The sequence below is a fragment of the Bufo bufo genome, chromosome 1 (assembly GCF_905171765.1).
Source record: "Bufo bufo chromosome 1, aBufBuf1.1, whole genome shotgun sequence".
NCBI classification, from domain to species: Eukaryota; Metazoa; Chordata; class Amphibia; order Anura; family Bufonidae; genus Bufo; species Bufo bufo.
This window is the reverse complement of record NC_053389.1, coordinates 700634928-700657707: the sequence shown is the minus strand read 5'-3', so window position 1 is coordinate 700657707 and position 22780 is coordinate 700634928. Positions and strand designations below refer to the sequence as shown.

General features: G+C 43.5%; 1 protein-coding gene and 1 long non-coding RNA gene across 9 annotated transcripts in view; one reads left to right on the top strand and one right to left on the bottom strand.

Moving 5' to 3' along the window:
• CHD2 (chromodomain helicase DNA binding protein 2) overlaps window positions 1–22780 on the bottom strand; it is a 132501-nt gene that overhangs the window by 103442 nt on the left and 6279 nt on the right. For 3 of the 8 annotated variants that reach the window (XM_040414199.1, XM_040414200.1, XM_040414206.1), the window contains exons 1-2: window positions 4802–4920; window positions 4008–4119 (exon numbers count right to left, since the gene is read on the bottom strand). In XM_040414199.1, coding sequence (XP_040270133.1) covers window positions 4008–4119; window positions 4802–4910 — 221 coding nt within the window. In that variant the 5' untranslated portion in view covers window positions 4911–4920. Of the gene's footprint in view, window positions 1–4007; window positions 4120–4421; window positions 4692–4801; window positions 4921–5971; window positions 6259–15265; window positions 15290–18950; window positions 19012–20379; window positions 20455–21508; window positions 21701–22780 lie in introns of those variants that run through there. The other 5 variants (XM_040414203.1, XM_040414202.1, XR_005775614.1 and 2 more) reach the window with 4 other exon arrangements.
• Window positions 6746–17517, top strand: LOC120985966. The gene is made up of 3 exons (XR_005775615.1): window positions 6746–6756; window positions 15818–15823; window positions 17266–17517. It is a non-coding gene; the product is annotated as an uncharacterized LOC120985966 (long non-coding RNA).

Sequence of the window (22780 nt, the reverse complement as noted above, 5' to 3'; positions counted from 1 at the left end):
AATGGGTTAATTGGATGTTAAATTCCTTTGTGATGTAGAGCTGGTTCTCGGACTGGGAAGTTGTACCACATCATGAACAAGGAGCAGCTGTGTGCTGTGGAAAGGGTTAACAAAGGCCACATGTTCCTGGGAAATAGTCTGGAGACGCCAGTGGGAATAAAAAAAGATTCCTCAAGAGTGACGTAAATGAGGCCATCAATGGTAGACAAAAAATAAATATATTTGTCTAATAATTATACAAACATAAGCATGTAATAAATGTGGAGCTGCGCGTAGCTGAAGACGCCGGCCCTCCAGCCTGAGCACACCGTCTGCCTCCAGCTGGCTGACTAAGCTGGCCTTTCATGCCAAAAAGGGAGTGGTGTGCACAGCTGACATCACACGGGAGGTACGCCCCCACTGCTGACGCCCCAGTTACCAGGAGGCCCAACAGCCAATCAGATCCGCAGCAGCCACAAGATGGCCTTTGAACTCCTAGAAAGCAACTTCCTCCTCCTGCTTGTGGAGAGCACAGAGCATCACAGTGTCAGCCTGCTGCTGCAGCACAAAGGGAGAGCCATTTTGTGACTGGAACAGAAAAGCAGAAAACAGTGAAAATACTGCTTTTCCTGCCCAAATCTTTAATGCTTTCTCCCCCATGTCCCCTGACAATAATGCCCCTTCACAATCCTCTGTATTTTACCTCAGACATCACAGAAAACACACAAGCTTTTCATAAAACAGCTGCAGCTTTATCTGAGGCATTTCTCTAAAATGGCTGCCAGTCACAAAACGTACTCCAAGGACAGTGTGGTGTAGGACGAGGCTCTCACTTCAGGGAAGGCGGCCATTTTACATCTACACAGCGGCCACCAGCCTGTCTGAGTATATAATGAGCAGTGTATAGCAGTATGGAGCTCAGGTCACATCTCTGTACGCTCTATACCATTCTATACAGCCACATCTCCATGATGAAAGCTCAGGCGGAGAGAGCTCAGCTTCACAGGAAGCCAGCGTTACCTTCACCAGGTCATTCTCTTATAGAAAAAGAGAGAGCGGGAAATGCCCGCCGTGGTACATGCCATATCCAAACCCACCGGGAAAATATATAAAAGACTAAACGGTATTTAACCCCATCAGCTCCAGGGCCACAAATATTAATACAAAGGGGGCTGTAATATACTGTACATAATCAGGTGCTGGGGAGATTACACCAAACTGAAATACTGGTGAAAACATGATGGAAAATACTTCAAGAGAAAATAAAGAATAAAAAAAAATTGTGTGTGTGTGTGTGTGTATAATATATATATATATATATATATATATATATATATATATATACACACACACACATATATATATATATATATATACACACACATATATATATATATATATACACACACATATATATATATATATACACACACACACATACATATATATATATATATATATATATATATATATACACACACACACGCTCGCGCGAATTACCCAGCTTCGCACAGGTTTATTTCATGTGTTGTTTGTGTGTGGTTAACAGATGTCCACAGAGCCCAACCCCATAACAGTGGCGTCCACAGAGCCCAACCCCATAACAGTGGCGTCCACAGAGCCCGCCCCCATAACAGTGGCGTCCACAGAGCCCGCCCCCATAACAGTGGCGTCCACAGAGCCCAACCCCATAACAGTGGCGTCCACAGAGCCCAACCCCATAACAGTGGCGTCCACAGAGCCCGCCCCCATAACAGTGGCGTCCACAGAGCCCGCCCCCATAACAGTGGCGTCCACAGAGCCCGCCCCCAAAACAGTGGCGTCCACAGAGCCCGCCCCCATAACAGTGGCGTCCACAGAGCCCGCCCCCATAACAGTGGCGTCCACAGAGCCCGCCCCATAACAGTGGCGTCCACAGAGCCCGCCCCATAACAGTGGCGTCCACAGAGCCCGCCCCATAACAGTGGCGTCCACAGAGCCCGCCCCATAACAGTGGCATCCACAGTGACCCCAATAACAGTGGCATCCACAGAACCCGCCCCATAACAGTGGCGTCCACAGTGACCCCAATAACAGTGGCGTCCACAGTGACCCCAATAACAGTGGCGTCCACAGTGACCCCAATAACAGTGCCATCCACAGCACCCCTTTTTAAGGCATCATGCACACGACCGTATGTATTTTGAGCTTAGCACAAATCGGATCTGCAAAAAATACGGATGACGTTCATGTGCATTCAGTATTTTGCGGAACGGAACAGCTGGCTCCTAATAGAACAGTACTATCCTTGTCTGTAATGCGAACAATTTTTTGTGGAACAGAAATAGACATACGGAAACGAAATGCACACGGAGTAACTTTGTTTTGTTTTTTTTGCGGACCCATTGAAATGAATGGTTCCGCACACAGCCCTTAAAAAAACCCTGAAAGGATACAGAAAGAAAACATGTTTGTGTGCATGAGCCCTTACAGTGACATAAACAGTGCGCCATAACAGTAAAGAAAAGTGGCTGGGTTGTTATGGAAACCTGGTGTAAAACTGTGTGTATGTCAGTAAGGTAAGAATGAAGGACCTGCAAGCTACAAGTGGCCAATAGAGGACATGTGACTGTGTGTGTCAGTAAATGTAACAACGGAGGACCTATGAGCTTCTATTGGCCAATAAGGGTCATGTGATGGTGACATGTTTGCTTTTTTATGAGTATCTAAAGTAAAGAATGGTAGGTCCTAGAAAGCTAAAACCATTACAAGGACCTGATGTACCTATGTCCCAGATTCAGTGCAGATGGCCAAATGACAGGAGCAATGAATAAAAAAAAAATATATATATACACACAAACACACAACACATACGTCCTGATAATTTTAACAATGAATGTGTTATTTCAATAACCTCAGAATATGTAAAGGACAAAATACAGAAAAATAACATCTGATAGTTTATGAAGGAAGAGCTATACATACCTTACAATTAGGGTCCATTCACACATCCGTGTGTGTATTGCGGACCGCACATTGCCGGCACTAATAGCATATGCCTATTCTTGTCCGCTACGGAACAAAAATTGCGGACGTGTGAATGGACCCTTACAGGTATAACAGAAATGTGTGTGTGTATGTATGTATGTATGTATGTATGTATGTATGTATGTATATATATATATATATATACACACACACACACACATATCTCCTCAAATTTAACATATAACACATCTGAGTTTGTAAAGGGAGAGCCGTATATAACTCACAATAACAGGTAAAATACAAAGTGTGTGTGTGTATATTATATATATATATATACACACACACACATACACAGATCTATATATATAACGGACATAGCACTATCACACAATATTCACAATAAATGCTATTTTCCCGTCCTTCCTTGTAACCCGGAGGAGCTCTGGATGTACAGACACAACATGAGCAGGACTACAGTGTACAGGGCTGAGTGACAGGAACGGGATCACTATCCTCCCAGGGGACATGACAGGGGTCGGGGAAGGATCTACTACTTTACTCCCAGGCTGTATCTGGGGCCTTGTGAGAAACCACCACATACATGACACCATGTCCCCAAATAGACAAAATGGTGCAATGCAGCAGAGACTCCAAATACCCCAAGGTCATGTACCTGCCCCATACAGGAGATGGCACAGATCAGACCCTGGCACTGGGCACAGGCTGAGGGATCTCTGGGCCTCTCATAGCCCCTACAAGTTTCTGAACAGACCCTGGAAGATTAGGGTGTGGCAATGAGAGCCAAGGTCAGCGCTGGGGAGAAAAGCACAGAATATTGGGGGGTCTGCAACTTGTGGCACGAGCCCTGCTGTGTGACTACAACTCCCAGCATGCCGAGACAACAGCTGCCATGGCATGCTGGGAGTTGTAGTTTCCCAACAGTGGAGGAGCCTGGGGCAGTAGGTGAATGTGGCAGACAGGGGGGGCAGTAGGTGAATGTGGCAGACAGGGGGGCAGGGGTCTGATGCCAGCAGGCTCTGGCACACATCATGCCCTCATACCTGGATGCATTGCTGCGCGCTGAGCCGCCGCCGTCCTCCTCCTCCGTGCTCTTCTCCATCTTGTACCCGGGGCAGGTCCGGGCCTTTGTAGTAGCAGGTGCCCAGGTAGGTGCTGTCAAAAGTTGAGAGAGAAGTAAGGTCCCCGGCTAGAAGGCTGGCAGCCCCGCCGGGCACATCCCGGGGCACGCCCGCAGCCTCGCCGCAGACACCCGCTCATATACACACCCGGTGTGCGGGGAGATGGCAGCCGCCGTCCGGGCACCGTGTGCGGCCAACCTAGCCTCGGTCGCCTCGCCCGGACACACTATTTATGATTACGTCATCAGACGGAATAGTGAGCAAAAAGCGAGAAAATAGCCCAAAATGTGCAGAAACCGAAGGAATCTCCAGCGGCAGTAGTGACCGGACGCTCACCTGTCTATTCCATCTACTGATCCTGCAGCCGGGGCAGCGACTCCGGAGGTCGGAAAAACGAGAGAAAAATAAAAAAAGATTACCGAGAAAAGGTGAAAAACGAGTAAAAAGGGGAAAAATAGAGTCGTGGGGGTCGATACCGGGGGTAAGAGAGAGCCCGGGGTCGGCAGGAAGACCGGCGAAGGGCTGCGGATCAGAGCGTACAAATATGGAGGTGCGCCATGAGCTGGGAAAACAACGAGCAGACTCCTCGGCTCCGCGCCGCTCGGAAAAGGCAAAAAAAAGCTGCGAATTTCGGTGTTTAGATCCTTAGAGGGGTCCCCGAGAGAGCAGAGGGTGAGAGGGGCCCCTGGAGGGGGTCACAAGTTCCACAAAGTTACCCTGAAGTGAAAAGGAAAGCGGCAAGAAGAGTGCGCTCTCTAAGGCACAGCCGCCATCTGTAGCTCCTTCCCAGCTCTGAGCTCTGCCTGTGATTGACACTCTGTACATTTACCCCAGAACTCAGGTGATGTACTGAGGACCCACCCCCTCCATCTCCACCATTACCACCCAGTACTCAGGAAGGGGCACCCAGCATGAGGGGCACAGGGGACCCGGCTACACAGGGCAGGGGGCTCTCCTTCACTAGCAGGGGTGCTGCACCCTTTACTAGCCAGACACTGCAGCTAATAAGTGTCCTTTGTCTCCATTGCCTCAGTAAACGTTGCAGTCCTTGGGATAAACCACTTCCTCTCTGTACAGGAAGTCAGCCATTTTGTGAAGAAAGCCTTCTAAAATGTCTTCTTGAAGGGGGTGAAGCCAGTCCAAGTAATGCATGGCATATGAGGGGCACGTGTGGGAGGAGCCATAGATACCCCAGTCTCACAAATACCAGTGATATGTGGTGGTCAAGCCATAAATTGATTTTAAGTCCTTGTCTCCAACACCATAAAAGACTAATGGAACCTTCTCAACTCTACAGCGCCGACCTAGTGGAAGGACACCATGTACAGATAATCTCTGTAATATGTTTTAAATAAACCAACCCAGTCTTAAGTCTCTTTGAGAAAACCTTGGAAAACCATTAAAAGGTGTTTATCCCATAAAAAAAGGAGACCAAAATGGCAACTTCCGTTTCCATGATGCAGCACACAGTGTTCCCTGATCATGTAGACCCTACCAAGTCAATAGTGGACATTAGATGTGCAAGTTTAAAATTGTTCTGGTAAAAATCCAGCTCGATAGACCCATTTGGTGGAAGGTCTACATTGACATGTGTAGACTTTGACTCTATGACGTATAAGGATCTTTGACGTTCTCAGACATGGTCACCAAGCTCTTCTCATTTTTCAATAATGCCATACACAGTTGGCTCTACCATTTGTCAACACCTTTTAGATGTTTTACCCATCGTTCACCAGTAATGACCATCCCTACCTAATTTGTCCTAAGTTGCCACAACCAGTAGAACATGAAACCAGCAAAAAGGCATAGTAATGGTTCCCCACACTGACCCATCACCAAAACATTAAGCACCTTGTTGCTTTACCAAGAATGACACAAGCTTAACATTGAATTAAGTTTCTCTTTATTGAACAGTCTTGACAGTTGGCATTACGAAATGAATTGATATAGTACTAAAATGGTTCAAGAAAATACTCAAAAGCATTCGAAACATAAGGACAAGACAAGGCAGCATGGTGTCCATTCTGGAGGTTCTTGGTGCTTCAGCAATGAAGTACTAGGAGAGAGTGAGCCAGAATTTACTCCAATGATCTCCAAGCAGTTGACCCTAGAATGATCTTTGTTGACTCCTCATCAGCAGACTCCACTCCAACTGCACAAGGACTTGGGAGGTCTTTGAAAAATCAGAAAGAGAAAGGCCATTGGAAGGTGGGCATAAATCTTGGACAAGTCACTTACCATTACAGTTTTATACATTTTAGTTTTTAAGTCATGTATTTCAAGGGTTCCAACTGGACCTAGTCACCAAAAATGCATCTCCCCCACCCTTAAAGCAGTAAGTCTTCCTTGGGGCCTCCACAGGAGAGTAGCTCTAAGGGGTGCTAAGGCAGCAGCCACCCTGATGCCTGACGAGTCTTTAAAGCCTTTCTGCTACATAAGACACACACAATATAAAATCACACAAGACAGAAGAAGGTCCCTGTTACGGATTTTGCATTACACCTGTGGGCCAGCATTATCTGACAAATGTTAGGAACACTGACAGCGGGAGGTGAATTCAGGACCTATAGGTAGCTACAGAGTTCCTCATGGACCATACTGAAATGGACACTTTATTGGTCTTCAGATTCCCTTTTCCATCTGCTCTTAAGATTACACTTCACTCCAGTGAGTTAGTAAATTACCAGAGAAGCTACCTACTGTGGTTTGTACAGCACAATTGAGACTGTTTGAGGAATCCAGACACCTCTACATAGTAGCTACAGTAAAGATACACTCGTCCTACCCCTATAGTCACATCAATACAGGATTATTTCAAGGTAACCAGGCCTTCAGTAACTGTGGGATGTTCACCTGATATTTGCCATGACAGGGATAAGAAATGACAGCTTCTAACAAATCTGGAGAACAATTTAAGGCGACCTGTCACTGGTTTTAAAAAAAAATAAAAAATACTGTCTGTTCAGCCACGAAGACACGGGTTAAAATGTAAAGACGAAAAAAAAAAAAATTATATATATTATAATAATAATATTATTATATCTATATATCTATATTCAATTTAACCCACCAAGATCCAATATGACAAACACAGGGCCCAGGAGGAGCACTATCCCCTCTTGGGAAGTGAAGAATGTAACCACTCATCCATGAGTTCAAGAGTCAACCATTTTCTAGCCAATTACAGGGAATTTGGGGAGCAGTTTGTTGGGTACAGCATTAATAAGAGGGGCACTCCAGCCCGAAGCATTTCATATTTACAGGTGATCATTGTATATCGGTGGGAATCGGACCACTGGAACCAATCAAGGGCAGAGGACATCCCAAAGGCCCGCCTTAAACTCATTTACATCCCAGAAACACAGATTACATGAGAGACACCGTGTTCAGAGACTACACATAAATACACAGCACGAGATTGTCTGAACATGTATATTCATGCACCGACAGATTCAATTTATCAAAAGAAAAATGCCAAAAGTTTCCACTTTTTACCATATGTGAGGTCAGGATGTGCGGGTATATCTACATCTCATCTGTGCTAGAAGTTGTATATAACTGCACCTTTCAGTACAAGGAGATTTCTCAAAACTGGTGTAAAGTAGAACTGGTTTAGTTGACTATAGCAACCAGATTCCACCAGAGCCCCTTTGAAAAATGAAAGGTGGAATCCGATTGGTTGTCATGGGCAACTAAGCCAGTTCTACTTAAGTTTAGATGAATCTCCCCTATGTGCGTTTTCTTTTTCCTAATGGCACTTGCAGATGTATGCAACTATATGGCCATAAACTTCACACGACAGGTTAAAGCATTTTACTACTGCTGGCCTATCCTCACAATCTGACCCCTCACCCCAACTGATCAGCTATTCCAGAGTATCCCTGGAACCAGAACTTCACGGCTCTGCCCAGAGCATCCTGGTTAATGGGAGCAGCGCTGCAGTAACCAGTCCGTCCAGGACAATGTGCACAGAGCTGTCTGGTTCCTGCTCGGCGAGAGTGAGGCGTGTCAGACCCCTGGCCATCAGATATTGATGGTGTCTCCTAGTATTAAAATCCTGGAATACCCCTTTCAAGAGGTTGTGTCACTTCAACAAGGGCATTTATCATGTAGAGAAAGTCAACTTTTCCTACAGTGTGCAAGCACAGCCACCACTGCTGGATTGCATGGTGGCCGTAACCATGGAAACGAGCAGTGTATAATGTGATGGGGGGAAAATATTTATGAAGCCAGCAAAGTAGACAATTTGGATAATCACAATATATTAGTAAGTGACTTGTAACAACTTTCTCTACATGATAAATGCCACTTACTGAAGTGAGACAACCGCTTTAATACTTATATAATGTAAATCTAGCCTTGAAATCAGCACATCATTAACAAAATAATCAAGAATGAGTGGCACTGAGCTGCAGGACCAGACACAGCCCATGAACCAACGTGGCAGTGTTTTTGGCCAGTGGGACTCAAAAATAATGTGCCGCTAATTGTGGGTCAGACCTAGGCTGCACCTCTCTGTAAAATGCAGTCCAGCAATTAGCAGCAACCACCAGCCACACTTGGAGTTGTATCCTCCTCAGTAAGAATCCAAGTAAAACCCTCTCCCAACATGACAGTACTTAGAAGTGTTTATTAGTATTGGAAACATTGATTTCTTCCACAACAGCGTCACATTCGTAGACGGGTTGTGTGTGGTATTGTAGATTTGCCCTATGCCAGCATGCACTACTCGATACAACCAGCCCATGGACAGGTGAGGCATGTGGCGCTGTTTCTGGAGGATGACTACCATGTTTCTCAAGCTTCAACAACCCTACTAAATGCATCTACTGTGACCGCAGTAGCTCCAATGGCCTGAGACAACTAGAGGCCACATTTCAATAACCAGAGGAGTTTAGAAAGGTAAAAAAAAAAAATCTGACATCATATAGTACATGACAGTGTCTTTCTAACAAAGCCAGAACCAGCCCTGTACCTCCCATGGATCCAGAGATCTCCACATTCATTGCTCTGCTAGATTTATAGCAAGCTGGCAGCTCAAGGGGAGTGTCTTTTCTACTGCAGCTAAGGGGGCGTGTCCGTGCTCTACCTATCACAGCTCAGGAGCAGCTGAAGGATAAAACTGAGCATGTGCGGCCTTCTCAGTGAGCCGGACAAAGAAATAAGAAAAAGAGCAAACAGAAGGTGGCGCTATATGGATACATTTTATTAAATACTAAAAAGGTAGCTATGCTATATTTTTAGTGACATGCAATTACATAAGTATTCAGATCCAGGTGCTGGTTTGAAAACTGTACAGTGTTTCGCAGGACAACCCCTTTAAGCTGAATTAGTTGCCATGAACATGACTTTACAGGTGCAGTCTTCATACAAGTCCAAGGATTGTGAATAAACAGGTACAAGACCCTATAATGTTCACTCTAAACTAATGCACTTTCTACGCAAGTCACAAAAGCGTAAAATGGTCTACTGAAACTAGAGGAAATCCAAAGAACAATCTGAAGGGAAGCGCATGGTGGCAGCAACACCCTCCGATGCATTGACTTTCAGTCTTATGGATACTCAATGCGGTAGTCGTTCCAAGTAGAGATGACAAGCGTTGGGCTGTGTTTACTTCTGGAGTCATGACAATTATGCTGGGTGAGCCTACAAGCTGCTATTGTTGAGGAGTGGACCCCACAGTCTCTATTAGCCCTGGAGATGACTGTGTGCGGCCTTCACAGCTCAGGATGACTGGAATGTATAAAAGACCGTAACACAAACATCTGCTCTTGAGATGGTGCTGTGATGGAGGATCATCTGCTCATACAACCGTTGTTGGTGGCACTGGTCCAAGTGGAGAAGTCATTTAATCTGGGCCACAATAATAACTCTACAAAAATGTAATACATGGCATCAGATCCCAAACTCTCACTAATATAAACTAAATCTAGAAGATTTCATAAAACTGACTGCTAGTAGAAGTATTTAGTGAGAGTAATCTGTCCCAATAAACGTCCTTGGAAGCACATGACATGGCTAACTGCAGAAAGATACGCATGTGGACCCTGCAGTCATGTAGGCTCCACATTCTATAGAAAGCCATTCTAACAGTCCTAGCCATATGCTCAATGAAGGAACGGGACATCTGCATATGTATCTATACATAACAGACAAGGTCCCCTTCTCTTACTGTGTCACCTGCATAACACAAGATTCAAAACACTTCCTTCAAGTCTTACAATGGGCCTCATGCATAAAAGGTGCACTATCAAGAAAGGTCAGTGCTTCTCATAGCAACCAAAGTATGTAGCGTGCAACAGGAACATCTCCCATACCCATCCATGTTCTAGTATGGGTACATCCACCAGGAAGAATAATTCACCACAGATCCATGGCCAAATACATTGCAACAGTGGAAATCTGCAGCATAAATTGACATGCTCTTGAAGTCTGCCCCACTGGTCAATCTACACAAATCCATGATATAAGCAGGTTACCAGTACAGCAGACAGAAGCAGAATGTAGGGCGCTGTACACAACCCCTGCATCTATCAGAATAGGACATTCGGGATGGGTATTGGTAAGCAAACAGCTACTCTCAACCAAGAACATTCCAGGGGGTGCGGAACAGAACCTGGCTGCATATACACAATATTCCCCCACCCTCACCAGAAATCCAACCTGTCTGATCCTACATCGGTCACCACCCTATCCTGCAACACTGACTAGAAGGGGATAATCAGACCCCGACATTAGATTGTGTACCATCCTGATAAAGTTGTTGGGTTCGGAACCTTTATGCATGCCAGCTTAATGAAAAGCTCTGGTTCTGCTATCTGTATAGTAGGAATAGTATGAGCCCCTTCAGAGAACTCTGAAAAGAACCTGGCAATATGTCCATCTCATGACCACACGTATCTGTTGATTTTAACCTAGGTCTATGGGTTTGTGAACACCATGGACACAACACGGATGCCATCCACTTCCTGAATGCAGACCTATGGGGAGCGTATAGCCCACCTGGGTGAAGCAAACTTTTTTTTTTATATATATCTATATATATATCTATATCTAGTGTCGCCTCCTAGTGGTAGCTGGGCGTATACCCATGGTGCTGTGTCCCCGAATGACATTAACGAAAAACTCTGATTTTACAAGGTTCAGGTGTTCATGTGAACAAGTCCTGGCTCTGAAATTCCTACTATTCAAGCAAATAACCAAAAAGTGGTAGGCAGTTCCTGGCAACCCCCTGCCAGGGTCCTCCCCGTATAGACATGATACTATTTGATGTGAAGATTCTTTACTTCCCAATGCAGTAACAGTGCTCACATCTAGGCTTGTTTCCTATAATCCAGCAATATCGACAATTAAATGCATTTTAGGACCTAAACCAATCTTATGCTTAAGGGGGTTATAAAAGAGTAAGATAGACCTCCCAGAGTGGCCGACCCGTGGTGGAGATCATACTTACCTGGCCCCCACCACTGGGTTCGGTGTCTAAAACTCCTGGGCCAGCTCTTCCTCTCCCTGCCGCACTGAGATCAATATCTGTCGACGGTGGGGACATGTGACCACTGCAGCCAATCACAGGCCACAGCAGTTCATTATGCAAGGGGAGCACGTCACCACTGCGGCCTGTGATTGGCTGGTCACGAGTAGGGATTGACCTATATAGATTTTTTAGAGCAGATACCGATAAACTTGTACCGATATTCTGTGCATTTTCATTTTTGAATAAAATTCTTTTACATCGTTCACTAGATTAATATAAATATATTATATATTTTTTATATATATATATATATATATATATATATATATATATATATATATATATATATATATATATATATATATATATATATATATATTAATAGTTTGGACTTTTCGGACGTGGTAATGTCTGATGCGTATATATAAATAAAATTTTGTACTTATTATTTAATAACCATTTCCCCCCTTAGGGGCTAGAACCTGGGATCTTTTCATCCCTTGTCCTATTCACCCCAATAGAGCTCTATTAGGGCCTCACACTCTCCCTGTGCATAGTAAACAGCAGCAGGGAGATTACCATGGCAGCCTGGGCTTCAGTAGCGTCCTGGCTGCCATGGTAACCGATCGGAGACCCAGGATTACACTGCTCGGGCTCCAATCAGAAGCTTCCACTGCCACCAATGAAGGAGGGGAAGGGACCCTGTGGCCACTGCCACCATTGACTTTAATACTGGGGGTGGGGTGGGGCGCACTGCACCACCAATGACTAATACTGGGGGAGCGCTGCGCCACCAATGATAATTAACGTTTAATACAGGAGGCGGGTGTGTCGGGTCAGAGTCAGGCACCGCCTCCTGTATTTGTATTAGACGTTAATTATCATTGGTGGTGCAGTGCGTCCGTCCCCCCTCATTGGCAGCGCAGCACATGGGGAGGGAGAGAGTGATTCTTTCTCCACTATACTGCTGAGGGAACATGAGTGCGCTGACAGCAGCGCGCTCATGTTCTGTGATAGCGCGCTGGACGCATTATCGGCAAGGTTAGATGCAGATACCTTTAAAAATCATAAATATCGTCCAATAATTTAGGTAACTTCGATAATCGGTCGATCCCTAGTCACGAGTCCCCACCATCGACAGATGTTGATTTCAGTGCGGCAGAGAGAGGAAGAGCCGGAGCAGAAGTGGCGGGGACCAGGCAAGTATGATCTCCACCACGGGCCGGCCACCCTGGGAGGTCACTCTTACTCCTAAATAAACCCCTTTAAGAGAAACAAATACACAAAAGAACACGACTAACTAATATAGAGGCTCACCCATGCTTCCTCTATATAACACACCAAACTTTAGTCTTTTGATAAACGGTAATACAATCTAGTAGAAACTAAAGCGCTGTCTACTATAACTGAAGCTCTGTGCTAGGACTGCAAATACATTCTGACTGGATGGTGGGAATAAAACCTGTTTCACACATCAGATAACACAAATTAAATGGACACCAAACCTGAAGATGATATATTGTGCCCCCTGTTGATGTGCATTACATTCTGTCTGCTGTATTCTGGCAGCAGCCATTTGAGGCTGAAGAGCTGCCAACATTAAAGGAATAGCAATCCTAGAACTATATACTACATAAACTAGTGATTGTGTCTGTATGCTACTGAAACAAACAAGTCTGCTATAAATTGCCTTCAGATGGCAAAGGGGTGTGTGAGGCCGTATCCGCTCTTCTGTAGCTGACAAAGTGGCGGAGCGGCGAGACAATTTTGTCTAAGAATTGCAAAAAAAAAAAATATATGAAAACTATATGTAGAGCTAGATGAGACCGGGTAAGATCAAATGAAGAGGAAAAATTGCTGCAATTGTTCTTGACCTCTAGGTGTTCCTTTAAAATGTAAAAAGGGGTTGCTACAATGTTTGATGATCATTGCCTTATGTAACTTCTAGAACATCCATAAAAGTTTCCATACATAATCTAGGATTAGTGTCCCTTTAAGTTGAGTAATGGTAAGATCACCTTTTCAGCGGTTACCAACCTTGTCACCATTTTTTTTTTCTAAACTGGATTTGAGCTGAGTTACAATGAAAGGGGCAGCTCCATTAAAGATGACGCGCATTTCATAGCCAACAACGTTACAGATGCAATAAAGACAAACCACGTCTTCTGCAAAACAGTTGTAAGAGAAAGGTAGTAGTAGTTCTGCAGATACAACTCTTAGGCCTCTTGCACACAACCGTATGGCTTTTTCAGTATCTTGCAGGCTGCAAAAAAATACGGATGACATCCGTGTGCATTCTGTTTTTTGCGGAACGGAACAGCTGGCCCCTGATAGAACAGTACTATCCCTGTCCGTTATGTGGACAATAATAGGACATGTTCTATCTTTGAACGGAACAACGGAAACGGAAGGCATACGGAGTACCTTCCGTTTTAATTGCGGATCCATTGAAACTGACCGTAAACGGGGGGAGGGGGGGGGACGTTCGTGTGCAAGAGGCCTTAATGGCTAAAAATGATCAAAGGGATGATTTTAATTTTTTTATGTTTATCTTGTGCCATTAAAGGGGTTATTCCATGAAGAGCACTTATTACCTTTTCATGGAATAGTTAAATATTAGATCACAGTTCACCCCACTGGATCACCTCCATCCATTACCGAGTAGTAAAGGATTCGTCACATTTCTGTACATACAGCCACACCTGTAACTTCTGGATAGTTAAAATTCTAATCATCATTTAGAACAGGGATGCCCAACCAGCGGCCCTCCAGCTGTTGCAAAACTACAACTCCCAGGCATGCCTAGACAGCCTTACAGCAGGGCATGGTGGGAGCTGTAGTTTTTACAGCTGGAGGGCCACATGTTAGGCATCACTGATTTATAAGAATTTAAATATTAGATGCTGCTTGAAATGCGTTGAAAGAAAAACTCCAGCCGTCACAAGATTCCTGAAAGGTTGGGCACATCATTTCTTCCAAAATAAAGACAAGGAGCCAGAGCCCTGTAGTAATATGACAGCTGCTGGCATATTTGAGGCGCGGGGGAAGGGGGGGGTCTCCACTAGCTGGGCCACAACAGTCCGTGTAGGACGCCCAGAGTCTTTGCAATATGCAGGCAGGAATATATAGACGATACGTGGTAGATTTCTCATGTTTGACTGGAGTTGTTCTTTAAAGGGGTTGTCTCACTGCAGCAAATAGCATTTATCATGTAGAGAAAGTTAATACCAGGCACTTACTAATGTAATGCGATTGTCCATATTGTCTCTTTTGCTGGCTGGATTCATTTCTCCATCACATTATACACTGCTCGTATCCAGGAGTTATGACCATCCTGCAGTCCATCAGCGGTGGTCGTCCAGCACACTATAGGAAAAAGTGCTGGCCAGGACCGTGGGATTGCACAAAAGCTGGTGCTTTTTCTGGATTTCAGAGTGTTTGTACACATGGGAACGAGCAGTGTATAATGTGATGAAAAAATGAATCCAGCCAGCAAAGGAGGAAATATGGACAGTCACATTACATTAGTAAGTGGCCAAGTTATAAATATGCTATTGCTGAAGTGACAACCCCAATCTTCACAAGTTATAAATTACAAATAAAATCCTTCACAACCGAACACACTGGGAGACCTTCTGCTGGATATGCTCAAACACATGCAACAAACACATTGTAAAGCTAAAGATACATAAGAAAAAAAACTTACCGAAATGTAGGCATCCACGTTTGTCTGAGGGGAAAAACATACATAAGATTGTTAGAAAGCCGACTAGCAGAAGACAGCGCACGTTTATTCAGAGTAGATAATAACTCCAACCAAAGAGCAGCAAAACATAAGCCCTACATGATCAAGTATCCGGAGCCGCAGGAACAGCGGCATCACACTTCACCAAAAACGAGAGAAAAAGTCATCATCGCCACTGGACTCGACCTCGGCAATGACTGCACAAGAATCGTAAAGAAACCCTTCCATCAGAAAGGGGTAGTTGTTAACTTAATGGTCATAGAAAACATTCTTTAGAATTTTTGGCAGTTTTTCTTTTTTAGTTTGGCATAAATATACCACTGAAAATCTAAATATTGCCCTATAAGAGCTCCTGTATAGATAGGAAATCCATTGTCAGTTTACTGCAGCTGTGAGGGGATGATGTTATCATGATACTAATAGGTGTAGAATTAGGATAACTGTATAGCAGCTCTATGGTTCTCTTGATAGGCCTAGATAAAGAAGGCTGCAGAAGACCAATGCTCTTCTCAGTATAACGTGTTCTGTTCTAAGTGAGTCATTACAGCGGGCTCTCTGGTTGTACTGATCGTCTTACAGAGGGTTAAGCGAGGCTGTTTGCCATGCTAAAAGTCCAAACAAAGTGGACATTAAGAACAAGACAAAAAGTAGACTACAAGGAGCGACTTCAAAAATGTATATCCAGAAAACCATCTTCCAATTATTATAAAACTGATGGAAGTGTCCCCCCTGTAAGGGTCCATTCACACGTCCGTAGAACGTGTCCGGATCAGTCCTGCAACGTTGCAGAACGTATCCAGACCTATTAAATTTTCAATGGGGCCGGAAGAGACGTGGACAGCACACAGTGTGCTCTCCGCATCCGCATTTCCAGTCCGCAGTTCCTGAAAAAAAATAATAATAGAACATGTCTTATTCTATAGCGGACAAGAATAGGCATTTCTATAGGGGTGGCGGCCGGGTGTTTTGCGGATCCGCAATACATAACAGACGTGTGAATGGACCCTAATAATTATCAAAGCTTCAACGGTCAGCACTGATTGGACAAGAGACTGTAGGCACACCCCCCCAATGGGTAACACCCAGTTGTCAATTTATTCATATATTTCTAAGAGGAATAACTAAGAGGAATTGGCACAAAGAAAAGAATCGCCACAATTATGGTTTATGCATTTACAGGCAGAGTGGTGATGGGTCCTTTTTAAAGAGCTCCAATACAAAGCGAACAACTACTAAATTCATTCAAGAGCTGGTCACATCCATGAAATATATTCCTGGAGACCTTTGGCTGATGAAGCTTATAGTCATAGCATCTGCTATGTCGATCAATAGGGCTCATCAAATTTAGCTGAACCTGCCAGTGGCCTGCAGATTCTTTACACTTAGTTATCTCTTGGCAGACGCTGTGCACAAGTAACTGGGTTTCTTGTTTGGTAAGATAGCAGCAACTAGAAAGAGCCGTGAGAAATGAATATGGCAGCCTATAGCAGCCAGACCACCACTTCTACCTGAAGATGTAAGGAGGGATGCAATTCTCTGCGTTCTTTCACGGGATCCACAAAACACCCCAGACTATTACTTAGCTCTCATCTGGCTGACTGTAAAAATGCCTGGTCCTGGACATGACAAACCCAGGGTAAATAAGGCGTCACAGAAAACAAAGGTCTTATGATCTCTGGTGCCTGACATGAAATACCATCTACTGGCCTTCTGGAAGAGGCATTAAGGGAATTTGGAAATAGCCTGACTAAAGGCGTTATCCCATGACTAATGTCAAGACATCATATAGTACATGACAATCTCTTTCTAACAAAGCTAGAACTAGCCCTGCACCTCACATGCTCAGACATCTCCCCATTCACTCCTCCAGTAGCTATATTAGATTTATTTCAAAATGGCAGCTTAGGGGGTGTGCCCTTTATCAAGGGAAGGATGGAACTAAGCATGTGCGTCCACCTCAGCGAGGTGGACAGAGAAATTGGAAAAAGAGCAAACAGTAGGTGGCGCTATACAGATTTCATTGAATAGCTCAGAGGCTATACTAAAATTTTAATTACATGCAATTACAGAAGTATTCAGATCCAGGTGCTGGTTTAAAAACTGTAAAATATCTTTCATGGGACAACCCCTTTAAAAATGATATTACAAGCACTTATTTGCACTTTTGGTGGAGAGAGTGCACAGATTAGGCTTTCCAAAGTTACACGATTAATGAAACCCTACAAAACTTTTACTGAAGGTACTATCCAGTGCTCAGCATTTATTTTAGGGTTTAGGTTTCCATACAAATGATGTAAATAATGGAATCCTAAGGTTTCCTAGCCTGAGATGTGTGTGAACAATGCTGCTATACATTATTGCAATTCATCCATTAGCTGCCAATCGGGATAAAAAATAAATAAATAAAATGATCTGAGTGTGATGGGTTTATATTTATACAGACAGATATATGAAAGTATATATACCCTTGATCTGAACATTTAATGCCCCTACTTTGAAAGGGGGTATAACCGGACACAAATATTGTCTTGTAATGCAAATTATTTACATACAAACAAAACACAAATAAGGTCACTCCCTGAAAGTTTCTCATGTATTTACATTAACAAAAAATTAGTTTTGTACACGAAAAATACACGTTTCACATTCTAGTTTGTTTGGATAATTATCAAATTTTCAGAATTTTAATCAAAATTTTGCGATGTGCTTACAACTGAAAAATGGTTTGTGGAAAACCTACATTATGACATTCAATATTAATCCTGCGGAACATGGAAATTAAATCAATAGAAATGTAAACATTTTATAAAACTACTCGTCTGACGCCCAGATAACTAGTTAATAGTTTACAGAAATATGTGGGGGGGGGGGGGGGGGGTTCTATAAACTTGCACAGAATTTAAATAATGATCCAGAATATATGATATTCACACAAGAGGATGTACATCATGATAAAAAGGTGCACAAATCATTTCATATCCAATTTGATAAAAATATTAAAACACTAATACATCTAGAGGTGAAGACGAGCGAATTTCAGGTTATGAAATTCGTTCACTGGTAAAAGGTGAATTGCGTTATGGATTCCGTTACCACGGACCATAATGCAATTCTATGACTGAATGCCTTGAGGCATTCCGTTATTCATTCCGTCATAATAGAAGTCTATGGGCTGCAAAACGGATCCGCCCCGTTTCCGTTATGCAGGAGATGACTGCCCTGCATAACAGAAACTGAACGGATCCGTTTTGCAGCCCATAGACTTCTATTATGACAGAATGAATAACGGAATTTCTCTAAAGGCATTTCATCATAGAATTGCGTTATGGTCCGTGGTAACGGAATCCATAACGCAATTCACCTTTTACCACCAAACGAAGCGTGAAGGAATTTCAAAATATTAAATTTGCTCATCTCTGTGAAGATCTAATATTAGTCCTAGAAGCAATGCTGAGGATTCTACAAGGCTGACTTATTTCAACCAAAGATGAATTTACTTTTTAAAAGCTAAAGCAAATACAGTCCTGTTAGAAAACAAACCTTAAAAACATGTATCTATTAGTTCTGAAAAAATATTTTCCAAATATTTCACACTGTAAAAAAAAGATAGATTTACACAGAAATATTTTCTAAATGAGTCACACACCTGGCAATCGGCATCACTTAGTATTCGATCATTGATGAAAGAACCATTTCTTTCAGTCTCCCTGTGAATAAAGAAGAAGCAAACGTTAATATGAAGCTTAATAGGACGGCTTTCTATTTATCTACTAAATCATTTATTCCCCAGCTGCCGGAACAAAATATAACTCAATAACAGCACAAAAAGTATGGTGAAAAAAATAAATCAATCATTTTAGACTTCTGAAGATCATGCCTGAAATCGTGGGTCCAGCTGCGGATAAAACCCTGACTAGAAATATACAGCAATACTGATTCTGTCCTAGTAAAAAAACATTAATATTCCAAACATTGCAATGATCTCTCTATCTATATATGCAGACAGTCGAGTCCCATTACTATGACCACTTCCCTTTTGACGGAAGTCACGTTTCGTGGCCTGGCTTGCTGGGCATATAAGGTGTGCCATAGGCTGTCTGCGCACATAGGTAAAATGTGCAGTTTGTGAACTCTTCACGTGCTGCCGTGATAAAAGTGTATCATGAGTGGCCTAATGGCACCACTGTGAATAAGGGGCGTGAAAACCGCAGAGCACCACGTGCCATTGATGTGAGAGATGAACGTCTGCCACGGAAGCTGCACAAGGGTGGACTGACAATACAGTGGAGCAGCTCACTGCCAAAATGAACCAGGGACTACAAGTCGTGCGTCTATATAATAAAAAATAAAAACACAGTTCAGCGAACCCTACTCTGAAGCAGATGGGTGGTCACTGCACCTCTGCTATCAAAGCTGTGTCAGTTTGGGTCAGAGGAGCCGCAGTTCGATGTGGCCGACACATGGACTGTTTCCCGGGCAGATCATGGTGGTGGAGCCCTTACAAAGACTGACCGAAATACCTAAAAGAGGCTGAGGCCTTCTAATTCTCTCAAGCAAATCTCTATGTCGATGCTTTAGCAGAGATCCTCTCTTTTCTCAGCTATTAAAGAGAACCTGTCACATGGAACATGGTGTCAGAGCTGCAGGCAGCATGTTATAGAGCAGAAGCTGAGCAGATTGATATCTAGTTTTGTGGGAAAAGATCCAATAAAATGTGCTATTTATTCATTAAAATTTCTTTACATTCTGGACTTTGAAGTCCGGGAGGAGGTCCTATCAGTGATTGACAGCCATCTCTGTATACACCGTCATAGAGGGAAGGCTGTCAATCACTGATAGGACCTCCTCCCGGACTTCAAAGTCCAGAATGTAAAGAAATTTTAATGAATAAATAGCACATTTTATTGGATCTTTTCCTACAAAACTAGATATCAATCTGCTCAGCTTCTGCTCTATAACATGCTGCCTGCAGCTCTGACACCATGTGACAGGTCCCCTTTAAGGCCAACTACCCTGTATGTCACCATTTGTTGTACCCTGATCTCTCTACTTTGAGGAGAGATGTTGGCCCTTACCTCTGCTTTTATGATGAATCTTGAAGGTTCTTGTCGGCTTTCACCTCCTTACACATCAGGTTATTCTTCCCACGTCTAAAAAATAAAAGGGAACTCTATAGATGACCTGCTGAATACTCTGCGTAGATACAAGACTAGGATGAGGTTGGTCTAAAACTGATAATTCAGCATTTATTTAAAATACCAGGACCACAAGACTGAGCAGAGTGCCAATTATGAGCCCAAAAAAAAAATGTTATTCTCTGACCTGTTTGAAAGGTACTTGATGTAATGTGTAGTGAAGGTAATCTTCTTACCAGTGTCTGTATTTGCAAGTTATAACCTCCCTTCTGATCTTTAGCGGTGTCATGTGACCAGCAATCTGACTCTCCAAATAACACTGCATGTTATGTGTGGACAGGAAGTCAGTTTCTTTATGTATTCCTATGGGAGTCTCAATGTCAGTCTAATAGGAATGAATAGACGTAACTGACTTCCTGTCGTGTGTCAGTTAGAAATCAAGAGTGTTGGTCACATGACACAGCTGAGGCTCAGTAGGGAGGTTATAAATCACAAATACACACACTGAAAAGAAGATTATATTCACAACAGTTTATATCATGCACCTTTCTAACAGGTCTGAATAAACATTTTTGTGAGAGTGCTACTTTAACAATAGTTTCCTTGCTTCGTTTCCACCATTAGAAGTACATTTTCTATTCTCATTCCTTATGACTGTACAATAATCCAAAATAATGAATAATCACCCCCCACCCCAAGTCCTGATAACGCTGGTCTATTAGAACCATACTGAATATAAATGTAAGAAGCGTGGTAAAACTATGTATTAACGACAGGTCCTTTTCTCATGGTTTTCCACAGAGGTTGAGGTAACAGTTCCTAGAACTGCATCTTTATGAGAAATTGCTGTACGGTTTCACATTTACAACCCATTTCATCTACCCCTCCCCCCTTACATGATGCGGCACAGTACAGAACGGCTCCTTCCAGTATAATGTGACATCTATTGGGAGATAACCTGAGTTCCTCTCAACACATACACTGCAAACACAGCAGGAACCCTCCCTTACACTGGCAGCAGCAAAAATTCCTACATGCGACACACTTATTTCTCACCCACGGATCTTACCTTTTTCACATCCGCCAGCCTCTCCTTTTTGGGAAGAGACTTCTCTTTTGCGTCAGAGGTTTGCTCCTGTGATTCACATTCTGATTCAGACTGGCTCTGATGACTCCGAGCTGCTATTGGATTCACTGGCCTGTTTCTGATTGGCTGCCGAACTCAGACGCAGAGTGATTGGACTCTTCCGATGCTGAGTGGCTAGATGGGACAGATAAAATGTACACATGAAACTAGACGCCAAATACAATACTATTAGTACTGGATATGACCAGCTCCACATCCTGAACCAACTATGAAATCCCTAACTCTATGTGGTTTATTCATTCTTGTAAGCCATTGAAGGGGTCGTCTCACTGCAGCAACTGCATTTATCATGTAGATAACAGAAAACCGTCCAGGTGCTGCATCCACTTCATCCACTAAGCCTACGAAGTCTCTACCAGCAGGTGGCAGTAGACGCACACACACGAGGTGTTAGGAAGACTTGGACATCTGATACCGTTACGCCATTTTGTAATATAATCCACAAGCCTATTCTGTTCCAGCAGCTGCTGCACTTTCTCAAAATGGAGAATCCTACAACATGTCTCCAACACTAAATAGTAACAACACTGTAGAAATACCCACAGCCATGTCGTTGTACTCCGCCTGAGAGGATTATAATAATCTGTAATTACAGAGAACATGGTCGGCAAGTTGTGTTTATGCCGACAGTGTAGTTGGTAAATTCAGGGTGTGCGAGTCTCGCCCCAGAATGTTCACAGTCCCAACCCTGCCCTCTTACGGTGGGGCTTACACCCAGCCTGACTGATAGTTGGGGATAGTCCCTGCAAATTCAGGACTGTTGGCACTGCTTTACGGTGTCTTTACACACCGACAATGTGTACAACTCTATTTCTCACTTGTGTCACTTCACCACCGCTAAAAATAAAATAAAATGGAGGACGTGCGTTTACATGTGGCGATTCCTCAATATGGTGATGGAGCTAAAGGTACTCTCATGGTGCCAACATCTAACATAGGCACAGAAGTTGGCAGATCTTATAAGGCATAGGACCACATACACCTAACAGAGGCTACACACATTTAACATTGTGGTAAATAGGCAATGTATGATACTGACGCATACAAGTCTGTCGTTGGTGTGTCCCACATGCAAAGTCTATGCCACACATCTGGGCTGGAGACAACGGACCGTCTCTAGGTCCTGCCGCCTCACAGTAAAGTAGGCTACCTGAGGCACACGGTTTGAAGGCAGTTATTTTGCCAGCATGATCA